The 17,511-nt window shown below is 45.6% G+C and overlaps 1 protein-coding gene across 2 annotated transcripts in view; it reads right to left on the reverse strand.

The window, feature by feature from the left end:
• The window catches only part of LOC146035581 (uncharacterized), a 113,005-nt gene that overhangs the window by 85,247 nt on the left and 10,247 nt on the right, over positions 1 to 17,511 (reverse strand). Inside the window, exon 1 of one of the 2 annotated variants that reach the window (XM_083159117.1) lies at positions 7,968 to 8,337. The exons of the other annotated variant lie outside the window; for it this stretch is intronic. Coding sequence (XP_083015243.1) covers positions 7,968 to 8,036 — 69 coding nt within the window. The 5' untranslated portion in view covers positions 8,037 to 8,337. Of the gene's footprint in view, positions 1 to 7,967; positions 8,338 to 17,511 lie in introns of those variants that run through there. 2 annotated transcript variants of the gene reach the window in all.

The raw sequence follows: 17,511 nt of genomic DNA on the forward strand, positions 1-17,511 counted from the left end.
CCTCAAACAATCTTCTATTCATAATGCGTCCCTTCTCATCTTACATGAGATTGCTTGCCACATGGATACGCATTGCGGCAGTGATCTCATGCACCCTGCAACTACTAGTCACAGCTGTTCCTATGGAATGCCCACTATACTCATCTCATATACACCCTTCACACTACACAAATTAATTAACCCACTTTGTTCCGCAAATGAATGCTGCCTCTTCTCCCAATTGATTCCTTCCTCCCACTCTAACCTTTAAGATTTTGTCTGTGTTGCTCCCTAACACTGACACTCTTGCCCTCTCCTATCAGGCTCTCTATCTTATTACTAAACGTCCCAAAGTCTTATGTGTTCCTCTAGCATGTAAAACCTTAAACATTTTTAGCTTACATAAATAAACCTGAAATAAAGACTCAGACATAGGTTTGGCAGAAATTTGTTAACTGATTTATTAAATAGAGACTTTTAAACTAGATTGATTTTATTAAATTAATTTATTAACTAATGGTGGCCAAGAAAGAACGGCTACTAACTAAAAAATCCACATCAACTACAAACGCAACTGGCCTAACTCAAACAAGCGGTATCCAACTCCACCCAACTGCATTGACTACCCACCCGGCTGGGTGGGGTCGCTGTCCCCGAATGGGTGATCCAGCGAATTAGAGGTGAGTGCACTGAAAACAAGCCATATACATAACAAACACATAATCTGAGCTATTTTGCTTAAACCTGCCGTTCTTTCCCACCTATCAGCTAATGCGATTAAACCCACCACCCTCAACAAAGCAAAGGGGAGGGAGGGTGGGAATTTCAGCAGGAAGAGGAAGCCTCCTCCCCTTTCTGCTAGTGATATTACAGTCAACCTTGCCAGACCCATGACCCCTAATGATTCACCGAGTCACATGCATCCAAGGGTGACACACAGCCAGGGATGTTTAACCCACTACACGCCTATTGCATGCATTACGTTATTCAAATGGGCTCACCTACTTCTTTCTCAAAGTCTTATTTATATAGCATTTTTTTCAAGCTGGATATTATTGTGTTTACACTTTTATAAATGTTATTTTTTTTTTTTACCAGCTAGAACCACTGAGGAGCAGAGTATCACTTAACCAAGGACTTTCTGCTGTGAGTCTTCTTAAATAGGCTCTCAGGGCGGGATTAAGGGGGGTGATAGGGGCAGCCATCCCAGGACCCCCACAAATTAAGGGCCCCCACATACTCAGAGGCCATGCCGCCAGAGTTTCCCAGCAGCGATATCTCTCATTGGCTTCCCTCTGCATTGACAGACAGCTGAGCCGCCAAGCGGCTCATCTGTCCAATGGCATATAAAGCAGCAGTTGCTGTCTGGGCGCGCAAACTGCAGCTGCAGGGAAACTACTCTGGCGCGCGTGCGCATGTTGGGGGGGGGGTAATCATTTAATAAATACAGTAAGGGGAAGCCCTATATAAGTGGATATCACATTATAGTAAACACGCCAATAAATACGGAAACAAAAGAATGTACAGCAGATATTGCTGCATTTTGAAAATGTTCCATAAACACAGACAGAATCAGAACCATGGCACTACAAATGACAAAGACAAAAAAAACCAGAAATACAGTACATCCAACATTACAGTTTATTTGAACATACCTGAAACCATTGCAAGTTTTCAGGGTTAATCTATTCTCAGGTTATAAACAAGCAGACATGACACTGCTGAAATCAGTTAATTGCCTTTTTAAGGGAAAAGATGGGCTACGGTGACAACGTAGCTTAGCCTATGGTGAAAATGTAGCGTAGCCTGCCGCCGTAAAACTGCACAAGTACCATATTTTTTTTTAAATGAAAAAAAGTATTTTACAGAACTTTCCATCTGAAAGTAGTGAGCTAGTGAATTTAGAAATCCTGGGCATGTTTTCAACAAAGATGATAATAATACATGAATTGTGTCTTTTTTTTTTTTTTTAAATAATACTAAAAATTAACATTACAAATACATGATATTGAAAACCTTCCTTTGTCATTACAGCTGATATTTATTACAGGATAACGTCAAAGATTCTACAATATACAGCGGTCACAAAGAGCAATGACATTTTTATTTACTGCATGTAGATAATGAAACCTGTTCTGACTTTGTACACCACCATTCCTTAATTAACTCATCAACAGTACACAGTAAAAATAGGGCCCACATTTCAGGTGAATGTCAGCAGGTCCAATGTGATGCGCGGTCCCGTGTGCAACCATTATTCTAAGCACCCCCCTCCCACATGCATACCGCTCATCTACCACCAATGTCTCTGGCACATGGGAGAAAGACTGCAGGTCAGAGGTATGCTTGCCTATACTTTCTGATAGCTATATCAGAGTACTCTCATTATTGCCTTTGAGGACTATAATTTTGCACTGGTTATCATCAACCATGACGTCTTCTCTAACAAGGCATTGATGGCAAACACCACCTATAACACCGGAAAAAGGGGCCATGACTTTGTGGGAACCACACTGATGTCACTAAGGAAGTTATTCTGGTTGGTGCGTACATTTCCGCAATCTTACGGAGCGGTCCGCACGCCACGCTGTGCGGACATCGTCCGAAGAAACGCCCACCGGACCTCCGCATACGGACAAACTCACACTAGAAGAACAGGGCGTGTTTACGGAAGACATCCAAACCTTGCGTGTGCGGTGGACACACACATATTCTGCACGGTCTTACAGCGTTTGCACGGTCTTACCGCGTCAGAACGGACGGGAACCTGCCTTTCAGCATATATTTGTGTGTGTAGTAATGGTCCATTTAAGCTGCAATGGTTCCAATTGAAGCAATGACAAGAGTGTATTTAAGGAGTAATGAGTAAAGGAGTGGATTGTATTGTGTTCAGCTGACATTGGTTCAGGTGCGCCCGTACTGATTGGGCGTTCCGAATGCCTAGCGCATGACCGAGTGGTGTCCGCAAAGCAATACTTGCTTATGAAGACCGCATATTTTCTGCCTTTTTGTTAGTGTGCTGTCCGAATGTATGCGTACCAGAATTAGTGCACTCCCTCGTGTACGCCCATGTTTACGCCCAGTTTAGCCCACTTTGAAACTACGCCCCTGTGTACTTCCGAATGACGCCCTTATCTTCCGAGTGAATGCGGTGCACATTTCTGTACGGTATTAGTAAGAACAAGTACGGAGACCTTGCATGGCACATGCGCATAGCGTTGCCCACGCATGAGCAGACGGCTAAAAAACGCCATCCGAAAGAGTTCGGGAAAGTACGCACAGACCAGAATAAGGCCCTAAGAGAGGCATGGTCTAGTGAGAAGACAGCACCATCTGGTCTGATTGCGTCTCGATACTAGACAGAGTTCTGCAGTGTGACTGGTATCAGGGGAGCGGCGGGCCCTGCAGCATCCACCCTTACAGTGGCGCCAGAACGGGGGGGGGGCGAGGGGGCAGCTTGCCCCCCCCCCCCCCAAAATTACTGAGGCGCTAATGCAGCTGTGCGGGCGGGCGGCTGATTAATCAGTAATATAGGCGGGCGGGCGGTGGGCTGATTAAGCTTGATCCAGCCTCCCACCCATCCGCCTATATTACTGATTAATCGCAGCCGCCCGCCCGCACAGCTGCTTTAGAGCCTCAGCAAGAATCCGATACCTATTCGAAGCCGTCCGCCCACATGGATGACTGCTGCGGGGAGATGTTGAGAACCAGCGCCCGCCAATCACAGTGGCTGTGGATGTGATGCGTCCACAGTGATTGGCGGGCGTGATGCGGGCCGTCGGGAGGGAGACTGGTCAGTGCATGGGCGGGAGCCGCGGGAGCATCCTACAACAGCCGCAGCAGCAGCCATCACGCTGTGCTGCCACAACTAAAACCTAAAAGGTAAATGCTGCTCCTCTCACCCTCCCTTCCCCAGTGACTGACAGATCCAGGGGTTGTCATTTACCCCTGGATTCACACCCAAACAGGTTTATGTAATTATGTCTGATTATCATAATCAGACATAATCACATAAATCTGTTTGGGGGTGACACTGCCACTTTTTCCACTTTTTACGAGTAAATGACAACCCCTGGATTAATGTCAGTCCTGGTGTCTCTGGCCACATGTATATGCCGCTGCCCGGTGTATAATGCCCACGTGTATATGCCGCTGCCCTGTGTATAATGCCCATGCGTAAATGCTGCTGCCTTGTGTATAATGCCCACGCATATATGCCGCTGCCCTGTGTATAATGCCCATGCATATATGCCGCTGCCCTGTGTATAATGCCCACATGTATATGCCGCTGCCAGTGTGTATAGTGCCCGGGGGTAACATATAGCAATTTAGGGGGCGCCAAAATGAGATTATATATTGCCCCCCCCCCCAACCTAAAAACGTTCCAGCGCCCCTGCACCCTTACAGCCCTCACATGCCTACAAACAGGTTATACCCCACCCATGTAGTAGCTCCACCCACAATATCACAGTGATATGAGGCTGAAGCAGCCCTGAGTTACTAACTGTAATTCTGATATGTTTGGCATAGCATGCGTGTCTGAAAACGCCACATTGGTCGCAACCATCAGTCAGGGCGGACTCAGCCCAAGGCCATCTGGGATTAATCGGGTATGGAACATTAGGTCTACAAGATGTTGGACGACAAGCATTGGGTCGACACCATTAGGTCAACATGCAGAAAGGCCGACATGGGCAAGATCAACAGTCAAAAGGTCGACATGGGGTTTTTCACTGTTTTTTTCCGAATGTCGACACAGTCAACATGGACACTGCTGCACTCGTCATGCTGCGGGCATGGTGCCTCTCTACTCTTGGCACACTATTTTATTCTCCCACCATACCCTAGTGGATGGTAGGGTATGAAATACCACCTGTCGACACGTTGGCTCAAAAAATTGTGAAAAACCCATGTCGACCTAATGCTTGTGTTGACCTAAGGACCTGTCGACCTAATGGTGTCGACCCAATGCTTGTCGACCTAATGACGTACCCCGCTTAATCAGACTGGATGCCAGAAGCTCTCTGCTGTCTGCATTAGAAGGTGGAGACCCCAGGCTTTGCACACCTACACAATAGGGATGATATATGCCCATTTTGTAAAACGGTCCTGGTCTCCTCCCATGCTCAAGGGGAACTGCAAGCGTTCACACAGGACTAGTTCTGCCCAGGCACACAACAGGTCCAACAGTTCCTTTGTCATCGGACTGAGTTTACTTACAAATCTAATCCTAATCAGATCTGAGTTAGTAGCTGATTGCTTGTTACTTAATACAGGGCAGAAACTAGGGTTTCTGATGCCCGGGGTAAGCCAGTCATTTGGTGCTGCCCCCCCCCCCCCCCCTTTCCTATACATACCTCAGTGCACGGTAGGGGGGAGAAAACCATACAACCCAGTCTCTCCTCCGTTATTCCTCCCTCCTGCCGGGGACTGGAATTTACAGCAGGATTCGGAGCAGAGGAAATTAAAGTGATTGTACAATATACGGGGACTCCAGCCTGCGCTCCGAGTCCTGCTGCAGGGGCACTTCCACTCTTTCAAAATTCTTGCTGGCTCTGGGGGCAAGTATTCCTGGGCCCCATCACCTGCCGCAGATTGCAGCACCAATCAGCTCCTTACTGATATTTTTCAAACCCAGTCTGTAACTGGACAGGTAGGAGCCGATTGGCTGGTCACTCTACATTTTATTACGTTTTGAAGCTGGATACATCTGGCCCTGGGTGATTTTAACTAAGCAGAAAATCACCCATCCTGCAGCCCGAGTGTACATCCCTATACACATCAAACAATATCATTCATTGGCTACATCCAGGAGCATGCCATTGTTGACAATATAGGGGCCCATTTATCATTCAATATTTGTGGATAATTCTCTAGAAACTACTGGTTTCCAGGGTTAGCTGCAAATAGTCTGGATTTTACTGCATGTACAGACGACAGAGGGGTCAATAACGACGACGGGAGTGTGCTTCATTAATAATATAGTGCATACACGCTAGTTTATATGCACAAAAATATTGTTAACGAGATCATTATCGTGCATATCATTATGATAATTAGCTAATGTGTACCCAATTTAAGCTTTGACAAATTTCCTAATTTGTTTCAAAATATCGCCTTGGGGGACATATGGTATGACATTGCAACAAAAGGCTTCATATTCTAAAGCACCTTATGGCTTATCTGGGAAATGTCCTAGTTGAAATAATTTGTTACGGACAGATTTTGGGTGGGATGTTCTAAAATCCGCGCCCCCTTACCACTGTCCTTCGCTGGCTACCGCAAACATAATTATCGCATATGCTCTAACATATGCGATAATTATGGCAAAGGACAGCTCTTGCGTTAAGAGTTGTCCTTTGTGGTCGAAGACAGCGGGTCCCACCAGGACCCGGCAGCTCCCCCCTCACTCCCTTACCCGGCGCTGCAGCTCAGGGGCGTAACTATAGCACCGCAGCACCCGCGACTGCGGGGGGCGCTGTGCATGTGCGGGCGCCGGGGGCTGCAGTGCTATAGTTACACCCCGCTGCCATCCCCCGCAGTCTTTACCTGTCAGTGTCTTCTTCAGTACGCGCTGGTCCAGGCTCCCTTCTTCTGCTGTGAGGACCACAACAAAATATCCGCCCCAATGTAGCAGACAGTTCTCTGAAACTGTCTGCTGCATGGGGGCGGACATTTTGTGGTGGTCCTCATAGCAGAAGAAGGGAGCCGGGACCAGCGCGTACTAAGCGACGTAGGTAAGACTGCGGGGGATTGCATGGGCGGCGAGGCGGGGGTTGGTGCGGCGGTGCGGGCGAGGGTTGGTGCGGCGGTGCGGGCGAGGGTTGGTGCGGCGGTGCGCGTGGGTGGGCGCCCTCCCTTTAACGGCGGGGGGGGCGCCCAAAAGCTAGTTACGCCACTGCTGCTGCTGTTGGTAGCTCTCGAGGACTGGAGTTGGCTACCACTGGCTTAGAGCATCCCAAAATGCGGTAAAAACCCAGATAACGGGTTTTTACCGCACTTTTAGTTTAGAGAATCTCCCCCTTTGTCTGTTTCATGTACCAAACTGGTACTGAGAGCTTTGCCGACATCGGTGATGATTAAATTCTCAATGCTCACAAAAACACATATCTAATGATAATGCGCTATAAGAAATCTTAAACTGGATACACACTAGATGATGTACAAGGGACACAATGGTCATCCGGATCCCCCTTTATCCACTGAACAAGGATACAGTGCATATACACTGTTCAATCCTTCAAACGACCGAACGATAAATCTTGCGATGTTTGGAAGGAAACTATATACGCAGCAATAGATGTAGGAACAGCGTACACAACTAGATGATTTGCTGAAAATTGTTAATGATACCTTCAGACCAGCACGTAAATGAAAAACTGTGAGGAACAACGCATGGGAGTGCACAACTAATCCCCCAATATATTGTGTACTGTGTACCCAGCTTTAGATTTATCTAGTGCTGTAACTTAAATCATTTTATACCAACTGCGACAAATTCTATAGTTACAATCTGATTTCTATAGCTACAATGTACATTATATTAACAGAACGTAAAACTAACAATGTACAGTATTAACTTCATTTAATTAAAATATCTGGAATGTAGGAATACATACAAATAGTAAATACAGATTCATATATTTTATGAACAAAAGTTAACATTATATTTTATTGAAATGACATTTCCTTGCCTGATGGTTTTGCATCACTATGACAACCAGAGATGGTCAGACTACATCATTGTTATCAGTTAGTGTAATATAAAGTAGATGTACAGTGGCCGACTGTAGGATAAATTAGCAGCAATGCAACAGGTATGTACACAATAATAAAACAGTCCTTATATTTATGTCATTCCCAGATACCAGAGCTCCTATCACAGGTGGATGTACAGTATACTGTGCTGCTGTGCACAAGTGTTACACAAATGGAATCATGCCTACAGCCCCCATGCCTAACTCCATGCAGTGTACATTATCACAAACCTTGCCTCCTTCCTGAATCCAAGATCCCAAGTCTTTACTAGGGTTCTTCTGCTGTGGAGTCATTTTCATCCTGTACTCCTAATGTCCACATTAAAATTGCATCTTACATATTCATAGTAAGACAGGCGGCGCATGAAGAAGGGAGAGCGCAGGATAAGTGCTCCTTAGGGTGCAGAAGTATGGAAAAGTGTGCAGGCTGGGAGTCCTTGCACTCATATGATCCGTGACACTGCACTCATATGGTCTGTGAGTCTGTACTCACATATGTCAGCCTGCATAAAGGACGGGTAACAGTGACTTCTGTTTGCTGTGTTTTCCCCGGAGCTGCGGGAATGCAGCACAGTGCTCCACCTCACAGGCTGACTAAATAAGGACATTCATACAGTAGGCAGAGCCTGTCCTGCCTCACAGCTTCAGTCTGCGCTCGGATGGGAAGCAGGCAGTGGGCTATAAACATACCAGTCCTGCTGCAATCACACCCTCAGCCAACTGGGCAAAGCTCAGCAATGTCAGTGTCTTGGGAATACATTACTTTAGTTACTGTAATAAAACTCAGGGTTTTACCTAGTAGATATGGAATGTAAGCTTACTGTATCTATTTCTTGGCAGCTGACTAAATTCACTTTGCCTAGAGTAATTGATGATGTGTTTAATAAGACATTGATTTACATTTTATTTATGCAATCATTGACTAGCTATATAAACTGTTGGCCCCTATATGGATCTGGTATATAGATATACTGTGTAAATATGATAGGTAGATACATGACATACACACACACACACCTACTATTTGACAGCCTCTAAGTGGGACAGAAAGAGGTGTGGCATCATGGCAATGCCGCGTTCACGAGGCCACACCCTGTTTAATCTCTGTGGGGGCATGGCCAGTGCTCTGTAAGCTGCTGGCTATGCCCCCACTCCTCTGCCAACCTAAATAAATGCTGTACACATCTGGGACAGTTGGGAGGTATGGATAACCTGGCAAACCTCCCGCAGCCTTACTCTAACCGCTCCCCTAACCTCACCTTCTGCAGCCAAGTCCACAATCAAAAGGTTGACACAACAAAAAGGTTGACATGTATTAGATAGACATGGTCAAAATGACGGCACAAGTGATTGGTCGACATTAAAAGCTTGAGATATCATATATTCTCCTATGTCCACTGGGATGGTAAAGTAAGAACAAGTCTGTTTTAACAAAAAAAAAATTCAGTTGACCTTATGACAGCATACCCTGTAGCCTTACCCTAACCGCTCCCCCAACCCGAACCTCCCCTCCCATAGCCTTACCTTAACCTCTCCCCTCCTTCATTCTTAAGCTCCATACACTCAAAGTGATTGGTCGCCGAGTGATATATCGCTCAGTGACCAAATTGCTGAGAGTCACGTTTTTAACAGCGACCAGCAATATCGCTGATTAAAACAAGACCCCGTTGGGGGAAGCTTCTGGTTGCCAGGAAGCCATCGGGGGAAGCCGTTGGTCGCAGAAGCATACTCCCGAGACCTGAGACCATTGCAGGGGCATACTCCTGTGACCAGCGACCATTGCAGGGCTGGTCGCAGAAGCATACAGTCACCCTGTACGCATGGGGATATGGTTGCTCAGATAATATGCTAACCTCTACCCAAACCTCCCCTCCCACAGCTTAACCATAACCACTCCCCTAAAGTCCCTTCCTGCAGCCTTACCCTAACCCAGAGGCTCCCAAACTCCAAATCACGGTGTCCTATATTCAGTGCCAGATTAAGCCTTCGGGGGGCCCAGGGCACTTTAGACAGGGGGCCCCCTTGCACTTGTCATTACTGCCCACAAACTGCATGGGAGATTATTACACTGTCAAAACAGTAAAGTAAAGGAAAGGTAGTATAAACTCGGTCAATGGGTAACTGCAGGGGGGAGATGTATGTATGTATGTATGTATGTATGTATGTATGTATGTATGTATGTATGTATGTATGTATGTATGTATGTATGTATGTATGTATGTATGTATGTATGTATATATATATATATATATATATATATATATATATATATATATATATATATATATATATATATATATATATATATATATATATATATATATATATATATATATATATATATATATATACACACACATACATACATACATACACACGCACACCACATGAAAAGCCTGTGTTTGTCCCTCTGCCACAGGAGACCTCACAGTCCCAGTGCTGCCTCTGACTAAAAACCCTCCCATGACTAGGCTGCTGCTGTCCTCCATGAGAAGCATGTAATGAGCTCCACCAATCAGAGCTCAGCACAAACCTCTCAGCCTCTGCCCTCTTGTGCAAAGTGTCATGGGACTTAGTCAACTCCCTTTGGCACCCCATGCTCAGCACCATTAATCATTGTCACATTGGCAGATAGGTGAAGCTGCAGCACTACCCCACTCCCATGCACAAAACCTTTAGCTAAAAAATAAAATAAAAAATATTTAAAAATACATGCCAACCACAGGGGCCCCTAGCTAGAGGGGGCCAGGGGTACTGAACCCTTTTGCCCCTGCTTTAATCCGGCCCTGCTTTTAGTATGCCACATATGTTTGTGGCACCCCTAGGCCAAAAGGTATCTTATTAAGTCATTTAGAACTAAGTGAAGGCTGGTGACATTTTTTCTTTCCCATTTCCTGGTAACCTGAGGTCGTTTGGATGCATATTGATAGTTGAGGCGCGTGGAGCGGACACCCTCTCCTAAACTCACCCGTAGACCAATTTGGGACTCAATGCGGACTTAGCCTTGGAGTTTATCCAGAATCGTGATGATATGCTATATATTGGCGATCTTTATTCTATAAATAGGATACTGGATTATAGTAGGGGCACTTTTGTTCCTGGCAATGGCCCTTATTCAGATCTGATCGCAGTACAAATTTGTTCTCAAAATGGGCAAAACCATGTGCACAGCAGGTGGGGAAGATGTAACATGTGCAGAGAGAGTTAGATTTTTTGAGTTATTTTGTTTCTGTGCAGGGTAAATACTGGCTGCATTATTTTTACACTGCAATTTAGATTTCAGTTTAAAAAAAAAACCACCCAAATTTAACTCTTTCTGCACATGTTACATCTGCAGTGCACATGGTTTTGCCCATTTTGAGAACAAATTTGTACTGGGATCGGATCTGAATATGGGCCAATATCCTTTACTGGATTGCAATCTGGAGAAATTGGTTTTAACTCACTACAGTATATGTAAGAACTACTTTGCTTAACCACCTAAGAGCCCATTTGACACCAATTTTCTGTGTTTAAGTCATTTAGAAAACAATATTTAATTGGTACTCTTTACCTAGCACGGCGCCCACGATTTTGATCGTGGGCATCGCAGGTAAAACAATCGCGGACATCGTGGCCATTGAATGCACTAAAAATCGGGTGCGACGCGACCGGGTTCACGTTGATCGTGGGGTGGCGTTAACAATTGTGGGGGCCATTTCACACTTTAGGGTGCCTATTTGGCCTCTGTGGGCCATTTAACATTGTTTCCTATGGAAAAATCGGGTCAATTGAGGCATTGAACAGAAAAAAATCGGGTCAATTGAGAAATTTAACATTGATCCCTATGGGAAATCGTGGGCATCGCGTCGGTCGTGTCGCACCCGATTTTTAAGTGCATTCAATGCCCGCGATGGGCGCCGTGCTAGGTAAAGAGTACCATTTAATTAAGTAAATTGTGTTTCTAGGTCATCCTTAGGTTTAGTTATGTGTTGAGTAATAGAATATGTGAATAAATAGAAGCAAATCATATGAATGGAGGCCACTGGCACTGGTTTTGCCTACTTCATTGACCATAAATAATTTGAATTGGTCCTCTACCACCAACCCAGGGCACCCCTGCAAGTGCTCTGAGACACCCCGGGGTGCCACAGCACAGATTGGGAACCACTGGCCAAACCTCTCCCAGCCTTACCTTATCCTCTCCTCTAACTTCCCCTCCTACAGCCTTACCTTAACCTCCCCTCCTGCAGTCTCTCCCAGCCTTACCTTAACCTCCCCTCCTGCAGTCTCTCCCAGCCTTACCCTATCCATCTCACCTAGCGCCAGATGTACTAAGCTTGAAAAGTGATAAAATGGAGAATGATAAACCACCAGCCAATCAGTTCATAACTGCCATGTCACAGGCTGTGTTTTAAAAATGACAGGTAGGAGCTGATTGTTTGGTGGTTTATCACTCTTCATTTTATTACTTTTCAGGCTTACGGTAGTACATCTCTCCCATAATCTCAACTCATGCACCTTATCCTACCCTCTCATCCTGCAGCCTTACCCTTACCTTTCCTCTAAACCTAACCTACCCTCATGCAGCCTTATCCTGACCTCCCCTAAAACCCTTGCATACCTTGCAGCGCTGGTGTTATCAATTCAAATATGAAGGGAGATGAGCTCAATCATCACTTCAGGTCAGCTGCTGGCCAAGCATGGAATGCTGGGAGAAGTTTAGATGCCTCAATATGATTGTATGGGTGCACTAGGGATGCAGCAGTGAGCTCTGAGGATCCTCGCCAGCAAGCCAAATTATTCATATTGCCGTAAGTGCTACGCCAGTACTCGATTTATTGGTATATCTCTATATTTATCTATCTAGCTCTATATCTATCTATGGAATGGGGGCATCAACAATTATCCTGCTTCCATCAGGTGACTTGGCTGAACTTATGCCATGGTTTACTTTTAACACATCCTAAGGTGTACTGTACGTTAGCCATATTTTAAATGTGAACAACAGAATAGTAAAAGGAAAGATTACTAATGCAAAACAGTCCACAAATCAAAGTTATAGCAGTGGTGAGGTCAGGGCGAACAAATGCGCCACACTTATACAGTGTTTCACACACACACACACGCACACACAGGGCTGTCATCAGAAACCGTGGGTCCCAGGACCAACAAACTAACCTAATTGACAGGGCACCCCTCTCCAAGGAAGCACAGGTGGATGGTGGGGGGCAGAGGTGGGAGGAGCTACAATTGTGGTGGGTATCAACTAGTGCAGTGGTTCCCAGCCTTTTTTCTCTCCCATACCCCTTGATTAGGCTTTTCATTTATACAGTAAGTACCCCTCCTACCAATTTGAAATTTACACAGTACTTATGAGTGGAAGTGAGCAGTATGCGTGTCCTAATATTAAGGAGTAGCCGTGGACTAGTATATGGTCAGGAATCAGGTCCCTCTTTGTCTGGCCGCTGGCTGTGTATTGTCTCCAGAGTTCCCGCTAATGCCTGTAGGATTAATGCTTCATCCACCCATGTCAGTGCGAAGCAGATGTTCACAGGTAGCTCTCAGTGAATTGCTGGTTGGCAAAAGCACGAGGCGACGCTGATGACACTGCAGATGGAAACAAGCCACGTTGTGTCCTTTCCAGTTCCATGTCAATGGTAGACTTCTTTTGCCATTGGGAGACTTTTTCTTCTTCCGCCATTACCAATATTATTTCCAAGTACCCCCAACTGGTCTGCAGAGTACCCCCAGGGGTACTAGTACCCCAGGTTGGGAACCACTGAACTAGTGCATAATCTTGTCTTAATAAAAAAAGTGTCAATGCCTACACCAACCACTGCACTGGCTGCAAACCCAGTGCAGTGGTTGGTGTAGGCATTGACACTTTTTTTATTAAGACAAGCCCCGACTACCAGGAAGCACATTCAGACAGGAAAGCTTGGCAGGTTTCACTCACATTGCCCTCCCATATACCACCCTCCCACCACCACAACAATTTTACACCCCCTTATAAAGTTATGATTGCTATTTACCAACTTTTTTTGGTCTACTATAGGTTGGAGCTGTCCCTTCAGGATGTAAAGAGTTTTATATGTTGCAGCTATTCAGCAATATTCCTGTTGTTGACCCAAAAAGAGGGGCTGTGGAGCATAGTCACCAAGGCATGTGGTGGTGCATGGGCGAGAGGGAAGGAGGGGGCACCAGTCCCGCCTTCAGACCAAGGTAGCAGCGCACTCTCTACGCTTATAGACAGGCAGGCGTGACCCTAAATCCATTCAAATGTACTGGCCTGAAGGAAAGTGGCAGGCCCATGGTGCAGAAGAGTACACTACGTCTGAGATTACCCCAGAGACAGCCCTAACCATATTGATGCCATAGGGAATATTTTTGCTGGTTCCCCCTAGTACTGATGCTGTGACCCAGCACCACTCTATCAGCAGAGCACCCATTACGAGCAGCACAGATAAGCAGCAGCCAGCAAATCTCATCACTCCTCACCCCAGTAAGACAATCCCCTCACCCCCACCAGGCAATCCTGCTTCAATGTGCCAGGTACCAGCAGTTTCCTTCCTGGGCATGGCGACACTGAGCAGCAAACCATGGCAGTGGGAGACAGTAGCGCGCGCAGGGGGGGTTTCTGAGTACCTAGAAACCCCCCCTAGGAGTCTAAGGGCCATAGGCTGAAAGCTGAGGGTCCCCTCTTTCCATGGGTACAAGAATTAAAAAAATCGGCCATTGGGAACCGGAGAAATCTGACTTCAAAGCAGTGGTCCCCATCCAAGACTGTTAATTGCGCTTCCCAGTCAGATATTTCAGGTTCTGTCTGATTTAGAGTTTTTCTGAGGGTATATTACAAAAGCTGGGACTCTCCCTCTTTGATGGACACTAGTAGCTTGTCTCTACTGTTCCCAGAACCAGAGAGCCTTCCAGCAGCTGCTCCAGCTCCATACACCTGGTATGTAGTTTTATATTCTCATTGGCAGATTGCTCTCCCTGCTGAACTCTGATCCCCTAGTCCCCAATACCATTTGGTAGGTGGGGTTCTCTAGTTTTTAATTCCATTAAAAGCTAAGAAATCTAGTTCCGGGAACTGGAGATATCTGCAGTCAAGCAAGCTGTCCTCCCACCAAAAAATTATGAACAGTAAGCCCACTCCACTATACACCCCTCCTCTGCGTATTAAATGTCCTCTACCACCTTGGAAGTTATGTATCAGGACCCCTTCATTCAGCCCAATGCCCCCTTCTCCCACCATCTGTGCAGTAAAGGGGTAATTAGTGGAAATTACTGATCCAGGCCCTACATGCTGAGCGGTTGATATTATACCCCCTACCCCCCTGCGGGACATCAAAGCTTCCCCCACCCCTAACGCTGGAGGATCGGTAGGGGCCCAAATACATTGGGCATCACTGCTGCTGATGCCCCTGTATGTGCTGCTGCTGTATCCAGGTGTTGAAGTCTTGACAAAGGCCCCTGTGGTGGGCCGAAACGTCGACCATTTTTGATGTCCTGATGAACTGAAATAAAACTTTGTCTGCTTTTTGCACAATTCTCAGGACTGGTGAGTGCCTACTTCTCTCTGCAAGTATTATTATTGGCATGGATAATCCTTTAAAGTGGAGCACCACCCTGTATCTTCATTAAATGGACTGAGTGCGGTGCCTCCTCCAGTGTATGTATATATAATATATATATATATATATATATTTATTTATTATTATTTATATACATTTGGTCTATCTATAGTACTTTAACTGACCCGGCATATACTGGGTCACCTTAGTGTCCGTCTCCGTGCTTTGGTCCGCCCCACTGGAAACCCTCTTCTGAATATCCTGCGTTAGCCCCTGGGAGAACTAATGGATAAAGACAGCAGTCGGGAGGTCTTTCCCCACTCCAGAAGTGCTCATATGCCCTCCTGACACCATTGCCGGATGTTGGTGATTAGTACACCGATACTGGTATATTAACTACTTCAGAACATCTGCGTCAAAACCTGAAAAGAGTGAGGATGCTGAGACTGGAATACCGACAGCCGGCATCCTGAAAGAAAATAGGCTGGGCAGGTTAGGATCAGGCTGCGAAAGAGAGGATAGGCTGCGTGGAGGGGGAAGGTTTAAGTGTCAGAATGCCAGATTAGGTACTAGTGAGAGTTAAGGCAAGGCACTAGGGGGACTTTTTTCAATCCCTTGAATGGATTTTCCATATGGGGATGCTGGGAGGCTTTATGTACCCATCATGTATATACTGTACACACACACACACATTAAGTTTGTGCCTCTTATACATTAGTTAAAATTTAATGTATTCCACTTTGATATTTTGTTTATTACCCCAACCCTTATATAGTTTATAATAATCACCCACCCCTTATTATTTTTACCATAAACACCCTATCTTTATCGTATGCCCATATACTTCACCATTTTAATGTTTACATCAACCTCACCCCTCATATAATTTCTGGCGGTACTTGTTTCCTAACAGGGCACCTAGTATGCTGTAAGCGTACAGGGCTATTCTCCGTAGCAAAATCGCATTGCATTGCATCTCATGGGCCATTATAGTGCCATGCAATGCGATGCCATTTTTGTTATGTAACTTATTCACTGCTCTGTTGGTCCTAGGGCAGTGGTTCCCAACCCTGGTCCTCAAGTACCCCCAACAGTGCACGTTTTCCAGGTCTCCACACAGAATCACAGGTGACATAATTAGCTCCACTTATGGATCTTTTAAAATGTATCTGAATAATGAGTGCACCTGCTGGGTGACCGGGAAAACGTGCACTGTTAGGGGTACTTGAGGACCAGGGTTGGGAACCACTGGTATAGCTAATGGCATGGCATCACACCCTATAAAAAAACACCCTGTATTACGCATCCCGTCGCCACGCTTTGGGCTCGGTGGCTCGCTGCGCTCGACCCTGCCCATCTCCGTGTCAGGTAGACATGTTTGTGGGGGGCAGGCACCGGCGGTGAATCGGGGGGGGGGGGGGGGGGGGAGTGCACGAGCGTCTTGTGCGCGTGCGCCACCTTTCGATGGCTGGCGATAGCATCGACAGCCCCTGCAAAGACTAGAGGGGCTCCATCTGTATTTTGCACATCTTTCAGAGAGATGTTGGCACTTAAATGTTTAAGAATATATATTCATCCATACATGATATTTTAACAAATGTATTCATTCCAAACTAAAAATAGGATATAAATTAAATGTATACCAGTTTTTGTCAGTGAATAGGCATTTTCTCCCTGTAGTCAATAGGCCCTACTGAATAATGATGTGATAAGTGCTCATCTCCTGCTCATTTGGTACGTAATAGCTGTAAAACTGAGGAATGTACATTCTGGTACAGTATCAAGATTGTAGGTTTACAGCTGTGAGATTATTGTAGAAGTTTTTCAGCACAAATAAAATAAAAATTTTTCGTCTTGACACAATAGGTAGTAAACTATGGGACAGTACCTCGTAGAATAATTGCGTAGCCTTGTATGAACTTTTCTGGCTCTGTAAAGGGCTGTAAATGGTATAGAAACAAATTCATTTAGAAGGAAAGTGCTCGTTAAGGCCTCAAACCTGACTCGTTTTATACGTTTTCCACACAGAATCAGATTTATTCTGGGATGTTTGGCACTGGGGCTGCTCGTAATGTAGCTAGAGTTTCCCTTGCAATGACACTAGTTAAAGCAGTGATGGAACCACACCCAGTCAGCAGGGCCAGTGAATGGAAGCAAGCCAAACCAGAACTCTTTAGGACTTTTGTAATAGGAACTAGCCCATGACGCATTAAGATCTA

The sequence above is a fragment of the Crinia signifera genome, chromosome 9 (assembly GCF_055691185.1).
Source record: "Crinia signifera chromosome 9, ASM5569118v1, whole genome shotgun sequence".
In the NCBI taxonomy this organism is placed as follows: Eukaryota; Metazoa; Chordata; class Amphibia; order Anura; family Myobatrachidae; genus Crinia; species Crinia signifera.